Here is a 24,149-nt window from a genome sequence, read left to right on the forward strand (position 1 = left end):
TGACCATGGATATGATCTGAACCTATAAAAACATGGTTTCTTTTGTTTTGCAAATGGTAAACTGTGCACACTGTCACCACACAGAGAATCTCCTGATTGAAGGGCAGTGAAGCTTTGAATTGGACGACTCTGCAATAAAAAATAAAAATAATGAAACCCATTTTTCTATATCATCAACCAGCAGTTGTCGCTCTTTCTTCATAAGTCCGTTAGCATTTTGATATCGGCTGAAAACATCAAACAAGGTTATTACTGGATCTGAAGGTTTAAAGCCCCTGTATGCGTGTGTGTGTGTGTGTGTGTGTGTGTGTGTGTGTGTGTGTGTGTGTGTGTGTGTGTGTGTGTGTGTGTGTGTGTGTGTTCCTTCACAAGAAACAAAATCAGACAGAGAATTTAAAAACGGTGTCATTGACCGTGTGCTGTCCAGATAGTTACCATAAAGCGAAACCAATGCATTACTCAAAGGTGGGGGTAATTTTCCTCTTTAAAAAAAACAAGCCAAGGATTCTGGTGCGTATTTTTCCAAGCTTAAATCCGTATACGAGTGGATTCAGGAATGGGGGAATGAGGAGAAACTCCATCCCGATGAAGTTTTGAGCACTTTGAGATAAATCTCTCGAGCCAAATCGAATGTACATCAAATCAAAAACTATCACAACCAAGAACAGCAGCAAAGAGATCACATGAGGCACACACGTCTGCATGAACTTCACTCGGTCCTCTTTGGACTTGGCACACGTTCTTATAAGATGCATGTAAGTCCAGACAATGAAAAGTCCGTGCAGAACGTAAATGATGATAATTGAGTATGAAACGATATTGTTTGAGAGCGCGTTGGTATCGGCACAAGCGAGCTGAACGATGAGCCAGTTGACACAAAATAGCTTCTTAATTTGAGATCCACATAACTTCAGTCTTGATGTCAGGAGGACGCAGAGGGCCATGACGGAGAAAGGCGTGAGCCAGGAGAAGCAGATCAGCTGTCTGAGCCTCGTCTTCGTCATGAGGGAGCGGTAGTGCAGAGGGTGACAGATGGCCAGATACCGGTCGTAGGCCATAACTGCCAGTATTGACAATTCACAGCAAGCAAACGAGTACAAGACAAATACCTGTAAAAGACATCCTTCATAGGAGATGACCTGAGTGGATGACAGCAGATCGACAAGGAATCTGGGGTAGAAACCTGAAGCCCCATAAAGTCCATTAACACAGATGCTGCCCAGTAAGATGTACATCGGCTCATGCAGGTTCTCATCAAATACAATGATTATGACCAGCGAGATGTTGACGATCAAAATGACAGAGTAATACAGTAAAGTCAGAGCGAAGATGGTAGTTCTGTAATTCATTGTCTCATTGATCCCTAAAAGAGTGAACGTTTTCACGACGGTGACATTATCCATGATGATGGCGTACGGTTTCCTCCTGTGAGCCTCAATGAAGAGAGTCGGTGCTGCTCTGACTCTCATGTCCTTCTGCATCATCTTTTAATGACTGATGTAACAACAGCTGGGATTTCAAACTCTCATCGGTCGTCTTCACTTTTTCCAAACGCTTTGTTTTTCCCCCTTGATCACTCGGCAAAACAGCCTACAACTGTAGATTATCACTAAAGTTTAGAGGATTTTCTAATGAATGCTCAGTTTAAGTGTAGTGCACAGTATGTTTGTTCAATTGGGCCAAATGGATAAATGTAACTCCAGTTTTGTACTCCAAAATAACAAAACAGATCAAATAAATTCATGAAGCAGTGCAACACTAGACCATGAAATAAAGAATTCACTGAAATTAGTCTTTCTCCAGGAGTCAACATGTGTTTGGATTTATGTGTAAAATGTGTTTTATTGTTGTGAAGTCGAGCACTGTATTTCAACACACACAATCTTCATTTTATTTCTTTTCTCTCATTGTGAAAATGAGCCTGACTCTTATTTAGTAAATGAGTTAATATTGTCTCAGCAGACAAACGTATACTTTCAGTTACATGATAATAAATATTGTCAAACCCTTTTTTTAATTGCACTGAATTCATTTGATTTGATAATCAGCTGTTGATTACATGCAAATGTTGATAGAACAACCAGGCTACTTAAATATATATCCATCTTCTAATTGCTTTAAAACTAGTCAGGGTTGCAGGATGCTGGAGCCGGTCCCTGTTTACTCTGGACTAGGACAGGATACACCTGGACAGGTCGCCAGTCCCTCACAGGATAAACATGCAGCCACACACTCACATTCACACCGAGAGGCATTTTACCATCACCAATTAACCTCACATGCATGTTTTTGGACTGTGGGAAGCTTATACTTAAATATACATTGCACTAAAATGTGTATTATAAAATGTAAATGGTAAGACATTCTGATCTTCTGGACCTTTGCATCAAGAGATTTTGTCAAACTGGACCTCTGAACATATTAATTGGATACCCCTGTTTTAGACTGATTAATGGTGGAGTACTAACTGAGATATTGGTTATCTGATAAAAACAAAATGAACTGTCTGTCTCTGGTAGTGTCCCAAAACCCTGATTAGAATGTTCAAATTGTTAGATATCTTTCAGATCCATTTACCTCGGTACACTATCGGATTATGTCACATTTTCTTCTTCACTGAAGCACACACAAGCAGGTGAACACTTTAACACAAAATTGGCCCAATAGCATGGCAAGGACTGCGTATTTACATTAGGTTTAGTTATGCTCTACTGGAGATCAAATTTATATAATTATTGATTTATTAAATGTGTCAATATGACACATTAACAAATGATTTGCAAGAGATGGGGTTTTTTTTCCAGGAATTTGAGATGAAAACAGTAATTTAATATATTGAAATCAGTTGACTGCATGGAGCAAACTCTACTCAATCTGTGAAAATAGTCTTGTAAAATCAAAATGAATGACCATGAATATGACCTGAACCTATAAAAACATGGTTTCTTTTGTTTTGCAAATGGGAAAATGTGCACACTGTCACCACACAGAGAATCTACTGATTGAAGGGCAGTGAAGCTTTGAATTGGACGACTCTGCAATAAAAATAATGAAGAAACACATTTTTCTATATCATCAACCAGCAGTTGTCGCTCTTTCTTCATAAGTCCGTTAGCATTTTGATATCGGCTGAAAACATCGAACAAGGTTATTACTGGATCTGAAGATTTAAAGCCCCTGTATGTGTGTGTGTGTGTGTGTGTGTGTGTGTGTGTGTGTGTGTGTGTGTGTGTGTGTGTGTGTGTGTGTGTGTGTGTGTGTGTGTGTGTGTGATCCTTCACAAGAAACAAAATCAGACATAGAATTTAAAAACGGTGTCATTGACCGTGTGCTGTCCAGATAGTTACCATAAAGCGAAACCAATGCATTACTCAAAGGTGGGGGTAATTTTCCTCTTTAAAAAAAACAAGCCAAGGATTCTGGTGCGTATTTTTCCAAGCTTAAATCCGTATACGAGTGGATTCAGGAATGGGGGAATGAGGAGAAACTCCATCCCGATGAAGTTTTGAGCACTTTGAGGTAAATCGCTCGAGCCAAATCGCATGTACATCAAATCAAAAACTATCACAACCAAGAACAGCAGCAAAGAGATCACATGAGGCACACACGTCTGCATGAACTTCACTCGGTCCTCTTTGGACTTGGCACACGTTCTTATGAGATGCATGTAAGTCCAGACGATGAAAAGTCCGTGCAGAACGTAAATGATGATAATTGAGTATGAAACGATATTGTTTGAGAGCGCGTTGGCGTCGGCACAAGCGAGCTGAATGATGAGCCAGTTGACACAAAATAGCTTCTTAATTTGAGATCCACATAACTTCAGTCTTGATGTCAGGATGACGTTGACGGAAAAGAAGCAGAAAGGCGTGAGCCAGGAGAAGCAGATCAGCTGTCTGAGCCTCGTCTTCGTCATGAGGGAGCGGTAGTGCAGAGGGTGACAGATGGCCAGATACCGGTCGTAGGCCATAACTGCCAGTATTGACAATTCACAGCAAGCAAACGAGTACATCACAAATGCCTGTAAAAGACATCCTTCATAGGAGATGACCTGAGTGGATGACAGCAGATCGACAAGGAATCTGGGGTAGAAACCTGAAGCCCCATAAAGTCCATTAACACAGAAGCTGCCCAGTAAGATGTACATCGGCTCATGCAGGTTCTCATCAAATACAATGATTATGACCAGCGAGATGTTGACGAACAAAATGACAGAGTAATGCAGTAAAGTCAGAGCGAAGATGGTAGTTCTGTAATTCATTGTCTCATTGATCCCTAAAAGAGTGAACGTTCTCACGACGGTGACATTATCCATGATGATGGCGTACGGTTTCCTCCTGCGAGCCTCAATGAAGAGAGTCGGTGCTGCTCTGACGCTCATGTCCTTCTGCGTCATCTTTTAATGACTGATGTAACAACAGCAAAACAACAGCTGGGATTTCAAACTCTCATCGGTCGTCTTCACTTTTTCCAAACGCTTTGTTTTTCCCCCTTGATCACTCGGCAAAACAGCCTACAACTGTAGATTATCACTAAAGTTTAGAGGATTTTCTAATGAATGCTCAGTTTAAGTGTAGTGTATGAAGCAGTGCAACATAAGTGAAATAAAGAATTCAATACTGAAATTATTTTATTTTATTTTTTTATCCCATAGAATGATTTGGTATTTTAATGAATTATTTGACACATTTAATGAAACATTTGACAACACATTTATATATTTAATTCAAATTTTATTTAATTAATGACAGATTTAATTAATGATTTAATGGTGTAGTTATTTAATTTTGGCACATTTAGTGATGCACTGTGTGACTGAGTGTCCAACTCCTGTGGTTTGACATGTTTCTTCTGGGTGTATACTGCAGCTATAGGTTGGGCTTCAGCGCGATTGATCAACTTTGTCATGGCGTCTGTTGCCAACTGAAATCAGACGTCCTTAATCATTGTGTGTCATGACAGCAGTATGTGTGTATGTTGTTATCCGGAGTAGCTGATCTCTATCTCTTTTGCTCTGCCATCATACGTCAGGCTCGTAGCTGAACAACCTTATCCTGGAATGAACAGAATGTCCTGGTTAGAGTGAACTGTCAGATTTTCAGTATCTCAGCATCCCTGCAACTCGCTGGAGAGAGTAGCAGTGCTGTATCAATTCGCTAATGCACTGTGAACGTATGTATTGCATTTAGCAGAGCATAGTTGCATCCGAAGGCAGCGTAGTGATCTGCCTTTTTACGGATATAATTTTATTATTGGGGAACTGACTGCGCATGTGCAGACACCTTCATACACTGGATATGACCAGCAAAGGCAGAGCAACAGTGTGCCTTCAGGAAAGTGTGTGGCCTTCAGGAGAGAATGTGGCCTTCAGGAGAGGGTGTGGCCTTCAGGAGAGGGTGTAATAATGTGGCGGGGAAACAAGTTCATGATGTCTGCCATGGTGGGGAAAGAACTACAAGTTTCTGAAAATGGACTATAAAAAGCTCATTTGGGTTTTAGATGATTTAAAGTTGTTCAATGCAGATTATTGCTTTGGTAACTTGCATGATCCTTTTCCCGCAATCGTGATTTTCCGTAAACGCTCGGATGATTGTGGGGCAGCATGAGCTTGCCTCCTTTTATAAAGGATGCATCAGTGTTATCATATGCTAAAGGAGGCTCTAAAGCAGGGGTAGGGAACCCTGGTCCTCAAGAGCCGTAGTCCTGCACGTTTTCCACGTCTCCCTCCACTGAACGTCCTGATGGTTCATCACCATGTTCAGCACAAAGCCAGATAACGAGCTGCTCATTGCAATCAGCTGTGTTGAAGCAGGGAGACATGCAAAATGTGCAGGACTACGGCTCTTGAGGACCAGGGTTCTCTACCCCTGCTCTAAAGGAAGCCTTTCAAGCCCGGTCTTTTCGTGCTGTCCGACTTAAAAGTTGTGGAGGGGTCCGATTTTCCGCTACCCCTCAGCTGAGGTACCGAGCACCGAGTAACAGGTCTGTGAGGTCCGTGTTCTTCGCTGGAGAGTCTCCGAGTCGTTCACAACCCCGCCTACATTTTTACTGTACTTTCTGTTGTGGGACCGCGCGACAGAGTTGGTCCTGGGTGCGCTTTGCCTTACCGTTACCTCCCGCTCTGCCCCGTACAATACGGTGGAACAGTGGCTTAAGCTACTGGAAATTGAAAAATGAATTATATTTATATTACAATTAAAACAAATAATCAAAATGGATATGTCATTCATTTCAATTCAGTCTGCACGTCACTGACTTTGAAGCAGCCCAAAGCGCTATACACACATGAGAATAAATAAAATCCATAGAAGTTTCAACTCAAAAAAACAATGAAGCATTAAAAAATAAGTTCCCACATCTCCTTACCCAGTATGATTGAATGATGTTTTATTGTATTAGTGTTGAACTCAGAAAAACATTTCTGATCTAGTATGAAAATGAATCCTTATAGATTTGTTGTGATTAAGTGGGAAAAAAAATACACTGTTATCAAATACTAATTTCCCATTGAAAGCTCACAGATGCAAATTTAATGTATCTAAACATGCAAAAAAATACATAATCTAAACTTCAATGAACAAAACAAAAGTCTTCCATGTAGAGACGACTGAACTATCACTCCTCTCAGTTCCAGTCAGCACTGTGCCACCTGAATCAAACAGTTAAATAGTTCTTAAATATCCATGAGGATTATAGAAATGCAACAGTCAAATGCTAATGAACTAGTAACAGCCTTGATTCAACTTGTATATTAAAGTTGACATTGAAGTTGGGTTATTATCGCCATATGTTTTAAGCTTTGAAACATTTGCTGACAATGCAATTCATTATCATATTTGATGATGATAAAAGACGGATGTGAGTTTCCCTGCATTTTCTTCACAAAACTATTTCTATACAGATTTAAAAAACTAGAGTTGTCTGGTAGCGCGTTCGTCATCCGTCTCACTCACAAGCATTACACCTACCTATTACTCATTTTCTTTTTTTTCTGCTGAAATACCTGACCAGGCTGTTATTACGGAAATCAATCTGATGCAGTGTACAAAGCTTGATATTTTACGGTTTAATGAAACATATATATTTTCCAAATAGTGCCATCGCTGTTCTAGAAAATAATAATGTTTCATACATGACTGTTTGTGGTCGACCACCTTCAACATGCGTCTCAGCCCCCTGCATCAATTCAACCATAGTTTCAGATTGTCTTTCACCGCCAGGGTTAGCACTTCGTTCCAAACAAACTAAACAAGGGAGTATGCGTCACTAAAAATGAAGCACGTTTCTGTGAGAACAGCGCTTAAAAGAAGTTAAAGACAAACTGAGACATTACCTTTCGCTGACATGCACTCACTCAACAAAAAACCCGCAGAACCTCATGGAGGAATTAAATGGCAAATGCTTTGACACGCCTGTGGCAATAAAGTGTACACATTTTAAAAGTGCATTCTTATGTTGTACTTGCAATGATGAAAATGCAGACATGGAAAGCTTGAAGTATTTACAAGTGCAGAGACTGGGGAAATAAGATGATCAGGTTTTGCTTTTTACTCCAGTAATATCACACAAACATGACTTCAGTGTGAACAACCGGGAGCATCAAGTGATTACTTCTCTATTAATCCCATGTTTCACTGTTAACATGTCGCCTGACATCTTTTTCTTGCTCCTCCATAAGCCAAAAATCCTACTTCGAATTTTAGTCAGATTAAATCCGTACACGAGAGGATTCATTATGGGAGGAATGACAATAAATTCTATTGCCATGAAGTTCTGCAGACCCTGTGACAACATCCCTAACCCAAATCTGGTGTACATTAAATCAAAAAGCACAGCAAAGCAAAAGTTGAAAAAAGAGACTAAATGTGGGACACAAGTTTGTGAGAACTTCTTCTTGTTCTCTTTGGATCCGAGGCACATCCGGACAAGATACCAATATGAGTAGATTACAAAGAGAAGGTGGAAGCTGTATATGGTAATGCTGAAGTACGTGATGCTATTATTCGCTATAGAGAAGTTGCACGCGAGTTTACTAATCAGTACATTTGAGCAGTAAAGTTTAGGTATGAGGGAGCCGCACAGCTTGGTTTGAAAAATTGACATTGTGTTAATGAACATGCAGAAAAGTGGTAAGAGCCAAGAGAAGGCCACTAACAGAGTTATTCTTTGTGTGGTCATTACTGAGTGGTACGTCAATGGGTAACAGATCGCCATGTATCTGTCGTAGGCCATCACGGCTATGTTCGAGAAATCCGATCCAGACGACGAGTGGATGACAAAGCTCTGCAGGAGGCATCCGGCGTATGAGATGACCTGAGTGCCGGAGAGCAGATCCAGGAGGAATTTGGGGTAAAAGCCCGTCGTCCCATAGAGTCCACTGATGCACAGATTGCAAAGGAAAATGTACATCGGCTCGTGGAGTTTTCGGTCCACGATGATGGTGAGGATGAGGGCAGCGTTCACCATCCATATCACAGAGTAGCACAGCAAGGTGAGAGCGAACAGGATGATTCTGTGCTGCACTACATAGTTCAGTCCTGAAAGCGTAAAACTTTTCTGCACAGAAACATTATCCATTTAACTCGTGTAACTGCAGACCGAATATCATTCAGTTAAAGCTAGAATATCCTTTGTGTCTCCATCATAAATGGATTTAATTGTTTGACTTCAGCAGAAGTGACTGGCAGTCTGAGCGGAGTCGGTCTGACCCTCCAGTGTTCGTCACGCCACTTAAATTACCTCTCTGATGACCTCAGGTAGCAGGAGACATCGAGTCAGCTTTGAGATTTCTATTTGTCCTGAAATCTGTATTGAATGGAAACTTTCTCCAACACTGAGGGGGTGACTTTTGACTTTATGGCTGTAATTACAGCTTTTTGCTTCAAGTTGTTGTTTTGTTGTGAAGGTTTGTGAAAAAATTATGATACAAGAATATGTGGTTAGCACTCCTGCCTGAGCGAGAAGGCCGCAGGAAATTCTACATGTGAGTTTTTGTAAAAGTTATTAAGGCATATTCATATTCCGCACTATGGCAGAGTGGTCAGTCGTGTGCATGTTCTCCTGATGCATGTGTGGGAGTTTCTTTGGGGACTCCAGCTTCGCCCCACAGTCTAAAGGGGGTTTTAGAGGTTATGTTGTGATTCTAAATGGTGTCAATGTTAGTGTTTATGATTATCTGTATTTCTGTGTTTGTCCTGGGTGGACTCTGCTGTCATCAGGCTGTGATCAGTTCCAGCAACCTGCCACCCTGAGTTAGATAAAGCAAGAAGAAGATGGATGGAAGATATATTTGGAAGAACAGAATTTAAGGCTTACTATTAGACAAGCCCTGCATCAATTCAATTACAATGATAATTGTCAATCGTTTATTCCATTAATTAAAATGAGGATGTGCTAAATTGAATTGTAAATACGTTGCCTGCTCAGATTGCAGACATTTCAAAAACGTAAAAGATCAGATGCACGTCAGTGCTCGACTCCTGTCCCAATTTTCCTACTTTCCCAATTTTTTTATTTAATTAATGACAATTTTTATAAATATATTATATTTGTTGGTTGTGGCATTTAGTAAACATCTAAGTATCCTGTGTTTATTTACATTGTACACAAGTCTGTAACTGGGGTCGTAGACACAATCAGTTTTCCCTCATCTTGGATTACATGCACAAGCTTTAAAGTCGAAGTCACTCAAACTGAAACATATCAAATCACAACATCAAAAAGGTTCATTTATGACTGCTGTTTTATTGCAGTGCATATTGTTAGATTTTAATATTTGGTATTTCCAGCACAATTATACAAAACAATACCACTTCCAAACTTCATAGAATCATATTCCCTGCATTTTCTTCAGGAACAGATGGAATTTTAAATTATTTATACAACATAAACCATATAAACAATTTATCAACGTCCAAATTGAAGTTTTCTTTGTTTCTTTCGAACCACATCCTTCTTCTGTCTCACTCTATCCCGTCACACAGCCAACTGTTGGCAGGGGACCCTGTACATGTCACCAAACACACACGCATACTCATATTTAGACCCAATTTTCAATCACTAATTAACCTTTAAATACATGTTTTTGGACTGAAATGGTGAGAAAACTTAAACACAGCAAGTACACAGGGAGGAAAACCCCACAGTAATGTAGTGGCAGAATCTTCATCCCTATCCATGTTTACATCAAAACAAGTCCCATGAAGGCTGTAATAGTGAGAAGTGCTGCTGAGTTTGTTTATTCAGTGCACAAAAACAATATGAAGCAAGGTTGTGATTGAGTAAAGTCTTGGTCCTCACACCCATACAAGTGCTATGGATCATGTGACTGAAATGACTGAGCTTCAATGACAGACGATTGCACTCATATACTTTACGATCCTGTTCCTTATTTTTGTCAATTTGAGGCCATAGATGACAGGATTGGCTATTGGAGGGATCAGGAGAAACTCCATTGCCATGAAATTCTGAATATTTTGCGATAAGGTTTTGGAGCCAAAGCGCATGTACAACAAGTCAAAGAGTAAACATACAGTCATAGTCAACAAACAAACTATATGTGGCACACATGTCTGCATGAACTTTGTCCTGCCCTCTTTGGATGTTTTGCATGTCTTTATAAGAAATAAATAAGACCAAAAAATCAACAGGAAGTGTAAGAAATAAAATGTATAATTAAAAGCTGGAACAACAATTTTAGCCATGGACGCAGTGCAAGCTATGTTGTGGACTAAAAAGGCAATACAGTAAATCTTTGGTATGTGTGAGCTGCACAGCCTCGATGTTGGAACTGTAACTGTGCTGATGAAAACCAAATACAAAGGAAGGAACCACGCAAAGAGCACAAACATCAAAATCCTCCTTTTAGTCATCGCAGTGTGGTACGACAGGGGGCGACATATCGCAACATATCTGTCATAAGCCATCAGAGCCAGAAAAGAGAAGTCAGCGCAGGCTGAAGAGTGCAGCACGAAGCCCTGCAACAGGCATCCAGCCAGAGAAATCACTTGAGCAGTGGACAGAATATCTTTGAGCAATCTTGGGTAAAAGCCTGCCGTCCCATAAAGACCATTGATGCACAGATTGCAGAGGAAGATGTACATGGGCTCGTGAAGGTTTTTATCCATAATGATTGTCACAATAATTGTCACATTGACCAGCCAAATCACACAGTAACACAATAAAGTCGAAAAAAAGAGAATCCCTCTGTAGTTCACTATCTCACCGAAACCAGACAGAGTCAACATGGTGATCTCTGAAGCATTGACCGCCATATTAAAGAAATAAAACAGAGCAGAGAGTCAACTGCATGACTAATGTCTGAAAGTGAGGTTGTCCATTAGCAAACCCATACTTATAAGAGATATGCAATGAGTGACTCTAACATCATTTATTTTTTGTCATAGACTCTCAAAGGGTTTATCTAATATGATTCATGAATATGGATGCTCAAACAATCCAATCAGTGAGCTGGAAGAGGCTGGCATAGTTGACACAAACACTACAGTAGTTTTCCACTGAAATTAGGACAATAGCACAAACTAGGTCATCGCAAAGATTTGGTTTTTTTCAACCTTTGAATTTTGTTTTCTTTTTCTTTCATTTTATGTCTGTATGACTCCTCTCAGTTCCAGCCAGCCCTGTGCCACCTAAATCAAACTGTTAAATAGTTTTAAAATATCCACATTAATATTTTAGAAGTATTTAGGCTTGCTAATGACTGAGAAACAGCCTTGATTCAGCAATATATTACTGGTAGCATTGAAGTTGGTTCATTATCACCAAATATTTCAAGCTTTGAAAATTTTGGTGACAGTAGGAATAGTCATCATATTACATCATTCATTAGCTTTATTCCTGAACAAAGCTGTTGCTACTGAAACCTATCTGATACTATGAAGCTTGATGTTATAAGGTGAGGCAGCATAAGACTTGTGGATTTGTGCAACCTAATCTCTGGTGTAGAAGATGAGTTAGTGCAGAGTTGTACAGGTGTACATAGCAGGTGGCGCTATGTCTCTGAATGGATATTAGTGGATATTAGTATTGATCAGGGAAGGTCATGCAAATCATGTAAAGTTTTAAAGTCCCATTCTGATGCGGCTGTGATGAAGGCAGGACTCTGATGGAATATATAAAGTAAGGTGATCTGACCATGCTCAGGCTATTTAGAATGAAATGCAGATTTTGTAAAAAAAAAAAAAAACCCACATTGTAATAAAATGCAATAGCTGATGATAAGTATTAAAGTGCATTAGTTCACTGTGAAAACTTTAAAAACACTAACGCTGATTAATTGATGCTATGGTGCTATGGCTGATGGTCATTGTCGCCATATGGCTGTGATGAGACCTGGACTCTGATGTGATGTGTAAAGCTAGAGGGCGATTGGACCATGTTCAGGCTATCTATATGGCACTTCCCATTTCAGGGCAAAACATCAAATGTTGTGGCATGGAAGAGTTTAATCATTTTTGCTCACCAATCCCTTTATTATTGACTGTCCAAACCTGTGATAATTTGGAATTTACCACAGGAATGAGTTCGCTGTTGGAAATTGGCCAAAATCCACATAATTTTTCAAAATGGCCAACTTCCCGTTGGGTGTTAGGATCTATACCTCTGGATTGTTTTGTACATCTTGGAGTGTTATATATTTCAGAACAGTGGATGAAAAGTGAGGGGGCTTAGTTTACTACTCCCAAAACATATAATGTTTTACCAGGTCTGATGTGTTTGCAAAGTTATGTCCATTTTCATGTACATTTAGACCCTCAAAAAGAAGAAATTCCAATAGCGTCCTATGCACCCTTGGTGCTTGGATCCCAATAAAAATAATAATAATAATAATAATAATGGTGAGATGGAGAGATTTTTTTCAACTCGGATATGCAGACAGTCATACATTTAACACATCCCAAAACTGTAAGTGCATACATGTACCAGCTCTTTATTTTTAAAGAAAATGTACAATGACATCCAAATTTTTCAAACTTTTTTCATATTTTATCCATTCAGTCAATACAATGCAGCACGATTGCATATATATATATATAGTTTTTACTAGTCAACCAAACAGTTTTATATTATAGAGAAAATCAACTGTCACATTTTCTTTTCCTTGTGAATTTTACTGTATAAATCAGAAACATAAACAATCACATGGTTATATGAGTCAGTTTACCATTTCTTGTTATAACAGTCTCATAACATCAATTGGACACATGAAGCGAGTGACAAACAGGAGGACTTAAGAGTGATCATAATTGAGTACAATCACAAATGAAAGTGTTTCAATATGTGCTGGCTGGGAGCAAATATTTCACATTAATCACATATTTGAAGTAACATAACAAATCAGATATGTCACAATCAAACTACACTGAAGCATGTTGAATTTTGAGTGTGATGCAAGAGGCCGGATAAGAGTCCATTTGTCAGTGGACGTGTTTGAGCTCTGGAAATGTTTGACATGAATTCCTCTTTGGTTTTAACAACATAAAGATGTTTCTTTTGATCTCCGGGAGTTTGAGGCCGTACACAAGTGGATTCAAAACTGGAGGAAGGACAATAAACTCAAGCGAGAGAATTATAGCAACAAATGGATTTACCAATTTAAGGTTTTGTCTGCTTAGAGCTGCATCACTAAATGAGGTTATGGAATAAATTGCAAATGAAATTACATGAGGGACACAACTCTGCAACACTTTTCCTCTCACCTCTGAGGAGTTCTTCCAACAAGCAAGCACAATTCGAAGATAAGTGTAAAAGATGAAACTGAAAGGAACGAAGGCTATAGCTATTGCCCCCAGCAGAGCAGCAATGTTGTTAACGGCGGCAGGAACACATGATAGTTTCACCACGTTCCAGGTTGCACAATACAGCTTATGTATTTTGTTGCCACATAACGGTACTCCAATAGCGATATTGAGACTAATTGCAAGGTTACAGGCTGGACAGACCCAAGCGATGAATGTGAGTATGGAAACAGTTTTAGAGTTCATCTTTCTGTGATAGTGTAAAGGATGGCACACGGCAACATATCTGTCATACGCCATAATACTCAGGATCGTCAGTTCATAGGAAGCATAAGTGTAAATGATGTAGATCTGAGTGAAACAAGCCGGGCGCGAGATCAAATGAGTGTCAGAGAGGAGATCCATGAGGAGTCTGGGGAAGAAACCAGTCGATCCATACAGAGAGTTCAGAGATAAAAATGCAATGAAAATATACATAGGCTGATGCAATGAGTTCTCCCGCAGTATTGTCAGTATTATTACACCATTTGCAAACACAATGAAGCTGTAGAGCAGGAGGCAAAAGCAAAAGGCTACATAGCGGTAGTGTCCGATCTTCATAAACACAGTGAGGTTAAAGTGAAGGTAGGCTGTGCTGTTTTCCATCTCAAAAGCACTGAAGACCCACGGGTTGAGGAAAAGTGAGTGAGGTCGTCTGCACGAGTACAACCTTTTAACCCCCATCATAAAAGTACAGCCGTCCGGATAAACAGAGAAGACATGATTACTTCAAAGCAGGAAAAAGGCAAAAGAGGATCCTATTCATTGGGTTTAAATTTGATTTTTGAAAAGTCAGCCCACAGATGACCGAAGGCTGTGAGCTTTGTTGGGTGTTTGAAGCCTTTTAACGTCTCCAGCCTCGTATGCAAAACCACATAATTCTACCTCTGGGGATCTGAAAGTTTCCACACCCTGTGTGTGGAAAAAGTAGTACAAGCATGACTACTATCACCGCATTTATGATGCTTTTTAGAGATTTAAGCTCATTATCATTTTGCTAAAAAAAAAAAAAGCACCTGTTTGTGGTGGGATGTAAATCAACAAACGTCTGAGCAATAAGTTTCTTCGTTGATCCTGTTGGCAGAATCACAATTCCCTTGGGGAAAATTTGCTTTGCTTTGCTGAAGTTACGAGAATGGAGCGGCGGCGGTGGCACGGTTGATAGAGTGGTCGTCTCTGAATCAGACGGTTGCAGGTTTGATTCATCATCTCTCCCAGTCCAAGTCACTGAACCCCAAACTGCTCCTTGGACTGAGCTCCTTGCATGGCGGCGGCCTCCAATGGTGTGTGTGTGTGTGTGTGTGTGTGTGTGTGTGTGTGTGTGTGTGTGTGTGTGTGTGTGTGTGTGTGTGTGTGTGTGTGTGTGTGTGTGTGTGTGTGTGTGTGTGTGTGTGTGTGTGTGTGTGTGTGTGTGTGTGTGTGTGTGAAACAAGAATGCTGGCCTTTCCATTTCGTATGAAGCATCATTTCTGCTTGACGAGGTATTTTCTGCTACATTTATTGATTGTCATCATCACATTGTTGGTATCTTACTCAAGTGACTTCAGATGATGAGCACAAGAACCTTCGTGGTTCCTTAAAGTAAAGTGGAACTAAATATCCCTGTTAATGCAACTACTCTTTCACTGTAGCTGTGTTATGTGTAGTGAAATGTTTAGTACATGCTTCAAAATGGTTTGCATTTTCCAGGAAAGAGTAAAAAGAGCAATGCTTTCCTAAACAAGAGAGATTCATTCATGATAGAAGAACTCTCGACATGTTCTTCAAGAGTAATCTGAGTAGTTTAGAATTTGTATCAATTCCAGAACTGAATGTTTGTTTATTGCAATTGTATACAAACCTTCAGGTAAAGTAACAGGATTTTGCATCTGGAATCTAACAAATGTGTTTATTAGGTCGTACAATGTGTTAACCAAATTCAAAGTTGGAGAATGTATCATCACAACCACTGTGTGAATAGCGAGACAAGAAGAACAAGTGCTAAGAAGTGCTTTGTGATTGGAATAACCAGTAAAAAGGCCTCCTTATTGGTAAAGTGACATGAGATTTTCTGAAGCACTTCTATAAACATGTCAAACGGGTGCAAGTAACAGTACAGGTTGAGTCAAGAATAGGAGGGCTTCTTGAAGTAAAATGAACAGACTTGTGACAACCAGAATTCTGACTGGTTGGTCGGTGATCAAATACTGCTTTTGAGCAATAAGGTACAAACATTTTTTTTTTTTTTTTGAAAAATCATTCAATGTGATTTTCTGGATTATTTTTTTTTGATGCTGTCCCTCACAGTTGAAGTGTATCTATGATGGACATGAGAAATCACAGATCTCTTCATTCTTTGTAAGTGGGAAAAGAATAAGCATGAGTATATTCCCCACTTGCAGTTTTGTGGATGGGTTGACACCCCCCCCCCCCCAGGCACTGCTGCCCTTTGTTCTCTTGCCTGTCTATTGATTGGGTATGGTGAAGGTTTCTGTTGCCTTCAGGGGCAATAGGAAATAAAAAAAAGTAAATGTAACAAACAGTAACTGAAAACACAATAGATATCTTTTTTTCTTTTTTTTTTTAAGTAACAATAATTAAACTAGTATGAAATACTATGTCAAAACTGACCGAGTCACACGCAGACTGACCCTCTGCAGGGGAGTTGCTATTTACTTAACATGAGAAGGATGGGATTAATGACAAGCCAACCCTGTAAAAAATATCTACCTGAAATTGTTCAAAAACAACTGCAGTAACCCCTCAGAGGCACTCATTATTAAAGCTAAAATCTATTTCATATGTCTGCAGAATGGGTAAAGTGGTAAATAGAAATAGCAGACTGTAACAACATGGTGCTGCTTTAACGATTACGGTGAGTGTCCTTTCACTCATTACACAAAGTTATGTTTTGCAGTTCACCCCATGAGGCCAGGCCATTGATCACTGAATGACAATGATCTGGCTACAGCGCACTCCGTTCCCTGAGGCCTACCACTTCCCACTAAGGCCCACCGAGGGGGGTCACAGTAAACACATCAAAGTTGGCCTGGAGATTTCAAATAATGCCACACGAACTTCATCATTGTGCTTGTTGTGTATTTATTCCGATTCAGGGTCACACGTGTTCAAAGACAGACAAATCTAATTATCTCTTCATGCCTGTTTACATCTAATAACCAAATCTAACTGAAGAGGTCAATCAGCCAGGAGAGCTACAGTATTTCTCAATTTCCACACATTCTGGATGTTATTTATTCAAGGACATTGAAGTGAATTAATTTGGTCAGTCCAGTTATCAGTGGACTTCTCAAATCTTTACACCACAAAGCATTGCAGCTGTTAAATTGTTTTACCAACTGTCAGACTAAAGTTAGTAAAACACAGACATGCAATATGAATAAAGAAAATCTGATTATAAAATAAAGGATATCATGCAAGAAGATACTGTACAACAGTATGTAAGCAACTCTGTGACAAGTAGATATTTAGATATGACTTCTAAAAGGTTTGGCTTTGCAAGTACTTATTCTGTGATGTAAACAGGACAATACTTGCAAATGAAATAACATTGCAGGAAAATGTCTGTTTTATTGAGTGTAAATAATCTGGATTATCCTTGGGCAAATACAGGCCTTGAACCAACGCCTCTCCCATCATTTTCATTCACACTCAATTTTTAGAGGTGTTGTTTCCATGAAATTTTAAAATGAACTAATGTTTTTTATACAAAGCTCAAATGTCTCAGTTTCAACTTCTGATACATTGTTTCTCTATTCATAACAATTGATGAACTGTGTTTCCACCATTATAATGTTCAAACTTACCTATCAAGTTAGTTGGAACCCCCCCACCAAAAAAACAAGATCACATTTATGATGATGTTCTTACAATGAGGTTCAATAAACAAAAACAAACATATGTTATGGACTCTTTTTTAACCACCGGTAAATGCCGGGAAAAAAATAGTTTTACCTTGCTAACATGTTTTGGCGACATCTGCAGCCTTCCCCAGATTGTCACGTCCGCAAGGTAAAACACTGTTCCTGCATTTACCTGCCGTTAAAAAAAAAAAAAATGGGTCCAAAACATTTATATTTAGAACGACAAAATGAACACAGTCCAACTAAAAATATAAACAATGTGATGCAATAAAACTGCAAAGGCTATGTCAAGTTAGTCCCTTATTTTCCACGTGATGGCGTGACTTTGATTTGGACTATATTGATATTCAGTTTTACTTTGTGTGGACAGATTTGCTCCATCTTTCTTTTCTGCCGCTTGGTGATATTTGATTGTCATCAGCACAATTACATCTGCATTTCAAATGAACATGCTGGTGTGTTATCTGAATCAAATATATCATTCGGTTTCGGATTTTAGTCAGGATCAGTCCATAAATAACAGGGTTCAGAATAGGTGGAAAAACAAGAAACTGAACGGCCATGAAGTTCTTCAAATCCTGCGTCATAGATCCTGATCCATACCTCGAGTACATTAGGTCAAAAAGCAGAGCAGTCGTGACATTAAACAGACAAAATAAATGTGGCACACATGTCTGAATAAACTTCCTCCTGCCTTCTTTGGAGTTGATAGCCACCTTAACAAGCTGTGTATATGACAATGCAAGGAGGAGAAAGTGACATATATAAAAGCAAATAATAACCAATCCAAATATATCATTTGCTGTTGTTGAACCACATGCAAGTTTAACAATCGACCAGTTGTCACAGTAAAGTTTCTCTATTTTGGAGTCACAGAGTTCAAGTCTTGAAGCTAAGGTTACTATTATAGTGTCAATGCTCACTGGGATGATCAAGCACAGACAAAGCAACAGAGTGGTCTTCCTCACACACATCACAGAGTGATACTTCAGCGGTCGACATATGGCCACATATCTATCATAGGCCATCACCACTAATATGGAGTAATCCACCTTCACATTGGAATAAAGAACAAAAACTTGGAAAAGGCATCCCACGTATGATATCACCTGGACATCAGACAGCAGGTCAAAGGCAAATTTGGGGTAAAATCCTGCAGCTCCATAAAGTCCATTAATACACAAAAAACACAATAATATATACATGGGTTCATGGAGGTTTCCATCCCTCATTATGGTGAAAATGAGAGACAAATTCACAAACACAATAAAGAAATAACATAGTAAAGTCACACAGAAAAGCATAGCTTTGTAGTTGACTGTGGTACTGAAGCCAGAAAGTGTGAAATACAGAACGGTACCAGATACGTTATTCATCCTGCTGACTCGTCGTCCAAACACAGAGTCATAAGTCATTCAAGCATGTGTTGGATAGTTTGATATCAGCTCACTGGGAGAAGTGAGGAAAGGTTGACCTTCGTAGACTTAATCTTCTCTGATGCTGTACCATTGGCTGACAGTTCAGATGCTTTACATATTCAACAGTTCATCTTGTGACGCCACTTGTTAACCAAACAAATGAATGAAAAGTCTTAGCAGCTCAAGAATAATAGAAAAGAACAACTGAAAAATACAGAACTGTACCAGATACATCAATCATCCTGCTGAGTCATCGTTCAAATACAGAATCATAAACATCAATCAGGAATGTGTTGGACAGTTTGATGTCAGGACACCTGATGTAGTCAGTTATGCCTTAACTTTAAGAGATATTCCCTCTTCTCTGGTGAAGGTGTGTCGTCTGTTGACAGTTCAGAGGTATTACATATTGATCCATCAATCCTTCTACACACACACACACACACACACACACACACACACACACACACACACACACACACACACACACACACACACACACACACAGGGTGAATGAAATGAGCGGGTAGCACACAGGCAGATCAAAACAATAACCTGCTCCCTCAAACAGGTCAAAATGGTCATCTAAGGTGTTGTTCATATAAGCTTGTTGGTATATGTTAAACTGCTTTATCATGACCTTTTTGATGTGTGTCTCTCGGTTGTTCTAACTCTGGGTTTAGCAACAAGTGCCTCTTTGGCCCTTCTGTAATGGCTCCCTGAAGCTTTCAGAAAATTACATTTATAGAAATATTTTAGCTTTTGGCTTTTTTTTTAACTTAATTATGCACCAGTTTATTTCCCCAAGGACTATTAACTTTTGGCTGAAATGATAAAAAAAATAGCTAAAAACCACCATACATGTGATAAAATGCTAAAACTGCTTTAGAGAAACCAAAATGATTAGAATTACTAAAAGAAAACAAAATGATGATGGAAAAACATGCACAACTGCTGGGAAGAGAGCCAAAACAGGAAAAAAGCTAAAATGTCAAAATTACCTCAAAAAACAAATAAATCAGTCCAAACTTGCAAAACTTAATAAATGCAAATATTTGCATGTATATAAATATATACATGAAACTTTTTTTTAACTGTGTCGGCCTCATTTCAAATGGAAAGCTGTTTGAGCTGGTGAAATGTGACAGAAATGGTTCTTTTGGTCATAAATGTTGCAGACCGCTGTTCTAACCCGTCAACAATGAAATGAAAGTGACACGTTTCTGTGAGGCCCTTAAATTTCCTGACAAGTTTATTAAGTGGGGCCTCACTGTGGCGTTGTGGTTCACCTCACAGCTTTAATGGCCACGGTTAGACTGCCGTTGTGTGGAGTTTACACCCTATCCAAGTTTTCTCTGGGTTTTCAGGTTCAATAGTCCTCGGGTCCAAATGTGATTGTCTGTCTCTGTGTTTGTTCTGTGATGGACTGGTGACCTGTCCAGGTGTAACTTGTCTTTCATTCATTGTTTGCTGGGATTAGGTCCAGTGTACGGTGATCTTAAATTGGATGAATAGATGGGTTTATTTAGCGCTCACTTAATCCAATAATGGTAAAAAGTTAAAAACCGCTGTTTTTAACAAAAATATCGGATCTGTTCTTCCTTCACAACCTGCTGTCCTCTAATTGAACAAATTAGTTTAGTAACTTTTACTGTTTTTTTTTAAACTTTTGATAACAAATTCATGCTTAAACTTTCAACAATGACTCAGTGCCCTTTTTTTTTTTTAGCTTTGAGCATGAAAATATATTATTACATATCTAAACTTCTAATATCTATAGAGAACATGAGGGTTTGTCAACAAGTGTCCAACATCAGTGGACTTCCCCCAGTGCAGGGCAAGTTTGTACATAGTGACACCCGGGTGGAGACCGCCGTCCCTGGAGCGTTAACCCGCACGCCAAACGGATGTCCTGGGAATATGGAGGTATAGTGGACTAATGACCCTGAGGCTTAATCATCATGTTTGTTTTGTATTGGGATGGGAGTTGCATCAGCTAAAGGACGGGTTCCAGAAAGCTGGTTACGTGAAACCTCAGAGTATGTTTACCTTGAAATGAGGGAAACTCTGATTTGTCCTATTAAAAGGGTGCAAATAAATAAATAAATATTGCAACCACAGACTACAACTGCATCACCAGGTAAACAAATATCAGTGATAGTAAAAATGTGATAATAAAAGCGTGAGTCAGATATAAATACAACAAAGAATGAAGGTCAAAGGTTAAAATGTGTATCAGCAGGTGCAGGAGGCCAGTCAGCGATCAGCTCAGAGTTTTTGGTAAAAGCGGTGGTCATTTTTATATTGAAACAGTGGGGGGTGTTGTCAGGAGCTGCTGAAAGTAACTAAAAGGTTATTTGTAATCTAACTTGGTTACTTTTAAATACAAGTATTCAGTAAAGTAACTAAGTGACTTTTTACAGGAGTAATAAGTAATCAGCAGAGGTGGACCGTCAAGGGCCTTCAAGGCTCTCTCTGCAGGCCTCAGAAAAAGATCTGAATCACAGACTGATGTTGATTATATTTTGTCCATGAATACTTATTAAATAATTCCAAATGGTCTGTCCACTTCTTCTCATCACTTCTCCCCCGGCTGCGCTACTTCCAGACGCACACCTCCACATTGAAGCTTTTAACCAATCACATTTTAGCTATCGTCTGTTGCCAGACTAAATAAATCGGCCTTGGGCCTTCAGATTCACTTCTGCTGTCTGATTGGATCGTCACAGAGTTCACTCTCCAGCGCTAGCTGGCTGCATCCGCGAGCTGCACAAACAAAAATAAGATAAAGACATTTGGTTGCAGATTTATTGTCAAAACAATTTTTAAGACATACTTTCTACCTTAATATTATTCCACTGGGTACTGTGCTGCACTGTTCTCATGGTGCTGCGTCCAGAGGTGCAGCACATGCAGCAGCTCCGGTAAGGAGTAAAAATAAATAAATAAATAAATAAAAACCGGAGTTAAATAAAATTGTGTTAAGTTAAAGAAAATGTTCACGAGTTAAACGTTTTAAATCAATTAATTAAACTAACGCATTATTTTTGAAAGCACTAATTATGAATAAAGAAAATAAGATTAGAAAATAAAGGAATTCCTGCAAGAAAATGCTGTACAACAGTATGTAAATAATGCACAAGTCATTTGACCCAGTGACGTGTAGCTATTCAGATATGATCCCAAAACATTTTGAGTACTTTTTCTGTGACGTAAATAGAACGCGTCATTAATACTTGTGATGCATTCAATTGTAAAATTCGTAGTAATGACAGGTGATTTTGATGATCATAAGTAAGGAAATTTAAGCTTTAGTCATGTTGAAATCCGTGATGTTAAATAAAATAACATTGCAGGAAATTCTGTTTTATTGAGTGTAAATAATCTGGATTATCCTTGGGCAAATACAGGCCATGAGCCAACGCCTCTCCATCATTTTCATTCACACTCATTTTAGAGGTCTTGTTTCCATGAAATTTAAAATAAACGAATATTTTTTATAAAAAGCTCAAGTGTCTTCGTTTCAACTTCTGATGCAATGTTTCTCTATAAGTACTAAAATACAGATCATGCGTTGAACATAGACAAAAAGAGTTCAGTTTCATTGTATTTATACGTCAACATATTACTCATAGTAGCTTCGACTTCATAACAATTGATGAATTGTGTTTCCAATATTATAAAGTTCAAACTTACCCATCAAACTAGTGGGAACCCCCCCGCCAAAAAAACAAGATCACATTTATGATGATGTTCTTACAATGAGTTTCAATAAACAAAAATATAAACAATGCAAGGCAATAAAACTGCAAAGTCTACATCAAGTTAGTCCTTATTTTCATGTGATGAAGCAGATTCATAACATTCACATATTCATTTAGACTTTATTGATATTCAGTTTTACTTTGTGTGGACGGATTTGCTCCATCTTTTTTTTCTGTTGTTGGGTGATTTTTGATTATTATCAGCACAATTACATAACCTGCATTTCAAGTTAACTTGCTGGTGTGTTATCTGAATCAAATATATCATTCGGTTTCGAATTTTAGTCAGGATCAGTCCATAAATAACAGGGTTCAGAATAGGTGGAAAAACAATAAACTGAACGGCCATGAAGTTCCTCAAATCCTGCGTCATAGATCCTGATCCATACCTCGAGTACATTACGTCGAAAAGCAGAGCAGTCGTGACATTAAACAGACAAAATAAATGTGGCATACATGTCTTAATAAACTTCCTCCTGCCTTCTTTGGAGCTCAAAGCCGCCTTAACAAGCTGTGTATACGACAGTGCAATGAGGAGAAAGTGACATATATAAAAGGAAACAACAACCAATCCAAATATATCATTTGCTGTTGTTGAACCACACGCAAGTTTAACAATCGACCAGTTCTCACAGTAAAGTTTGTCTATTTTGGAGTCACATAGTTCAAGTCTTGAAGTTAAGAAACTGACTGTAGCTTCGTTGCTCACTGGGATGATCAAGCACAGAAAAAGCAACAGAGTGGTCTTCCTCACACACATCACAGAGTGATACTCCAGCGGTCGACATATGGCCACATATCTATCATAGGCCATTGCCACTAATATGGAGTAATCCACCTTCACATTGGAATAAAGAACAAAAACTTGGAAAAGGCATCCCACGTATGATATCACCTGGACATCAGACAGCAGGTCAAAGGCAAATTTGGGGTAAAATCCTGCAGCTCCATAAAGTCCATTAATACACAAAAAACACAAAAATATATACATGGGTTCATGGAGGTTTCGATCCATCATTATGGTCAAAATGAGAGACAAATTCACAAACACAATCAGGAAAAAACATAGTAAAGTCAGAGAGAAAAGTACAGCTTTGTAGTTGCCTGTGGTACTGAAGCCAGAAAGTGTGAAATACAGAACGGTACCAGATACGTTATTCATCCTGCTGACTCGTCGTCCAAACACAGAGTCATAAGTCATTCAAGCATGTGTTGGATAGTTTGATATCAGCTCACTGGGAGAAGTGAGGAAAGGTTGACCTTTGCAGACTTAATCTTCTCTGATGCTGTACCATTGGCTGACAGTTC

At 39.0% G+C, this 24,149-nt stretch overlaps 6 protein-coding genes across 6 annotated transcripts; all 6 read right to left on the reverse strand.

The window, feature by feature from the left end:
- Nucleotides 1–455: 455 nt before the first annotated feature.
- Nucleotides 456–1,403, reverse strand: LOC308131430 (olfactory receptor 4S1-like; the record flags this gene model as incomplete). The annotated part of the gene is made up of 1 exon (XM_080498158.1): nt 456–1,403. One exon carries the CDS (start codon nt 1,401–1,403, stop codon nt 456–458), a length of 948 nt encoding a protein of 315 aa, XP_080354284.1.
- A 1,964-nt stretch (nt 1,404–3,367) lies between these two features.
- Nucleotides 3,368–8,577, reverse strand: LOC308131431 (olfactory receptor 13C4-like; the record flags this gene model as incomplete). The annotated part of the gene is made up of 2 exons (XM_080498159.1): nt 3,368–4,051; nt 8,314–8,577. The coding sequence occupies 2 exons, from the start codon at nt 8,575–8,577 to the stop codon at nt 3,368–3,370; spliced, it is 948 nt and encodes a 315-aa protein (XP_080354285.1).
- A 1,766-nt stretch (nt 8,578–10,343) lies between these two features.
- LOC308131433 (olfactory receptor 4B13-like) lies at nt 10,344–11,273 on the reverse strand (the record flags this gene model as incomplete). The annotated part of the gene is made up of 1 exon (XM_080498161.1): nt 10,344–11,273. One exon carries the CDS (start codon nt 11,271–11,273, stop codon nt 10,344–10,346), a length of 930 nt encoding a protein of 309 aa, XP_080354287.1.
- Nucleotides 11,274–13,436: 2,163 nt separating this feature from the next.
- LOC308131434 (olfactory receptor 10A3-like) lies at nt 13,437–14,402 on the reverse strand (the record flags this gene model as incomplete). The annotated part of the gene is made up of 1 exon (XM_080498162.1): nt 13,437–14,402. One exon carries the CDS (start codon nt 14,400–14,402, stop codon nt 13,437–13,439), a length of 966 nt encoding a protein of 321 aa, XP_080354288.1.
- Nucleotides 14,403–18,012: 3,610 nt separating this feature from the next.
- LOC308131435 (olfactory receptor 1D2-like) lies at nt 18,013–19,035 on the reverse strand (the record flags this gene model as incomplete). The annotated part of the gene is made up of 1 exon (XM_080498163.1): nt 18,013–19,035. One exon carries the CDS (start codon nt 19,033–19,035, stop codon nt 18,013–18,015), a length of 1,023 nt encoding a protein of 340 aa, XP_080354289.1.
- Nucleotides 19,036–21,822: 2,787 nt separating this feature from the next.
- Nucleotides 21,823–24,003, reverse strand: LOC308131436 (olfactory receptor 52D1-like; the record flags this gene model as incomplete). The annotated part of the gene is made up of 2 exons (XM_080498164.1): nt 21,823–21,843; nt 23,077–24,003. 2 exons carry the CDS (start codon nt 24,001–24,003, stop codon nt 21,823–21,825), a joined length of 948 nt encoding a protein of 315 aa, XP_080354290.1.
- Between the last annotated feature and the right edge of the window lie 146 nt (nt 24,004–24,149).

The sequence above is a fragment of the Blennius ocellaris genome, assembly GCF_963422515.1.
Source record: "Blennius ocellaris genome assembly, chromosome: 6".
Taxonomy (NCBI): domain Eukaryota; kingdom Metazoa; phylum Chordata; class Actinopteri; order Blenniiformes; family Blenniidae; genus Blennius; species Blennius ocellaris.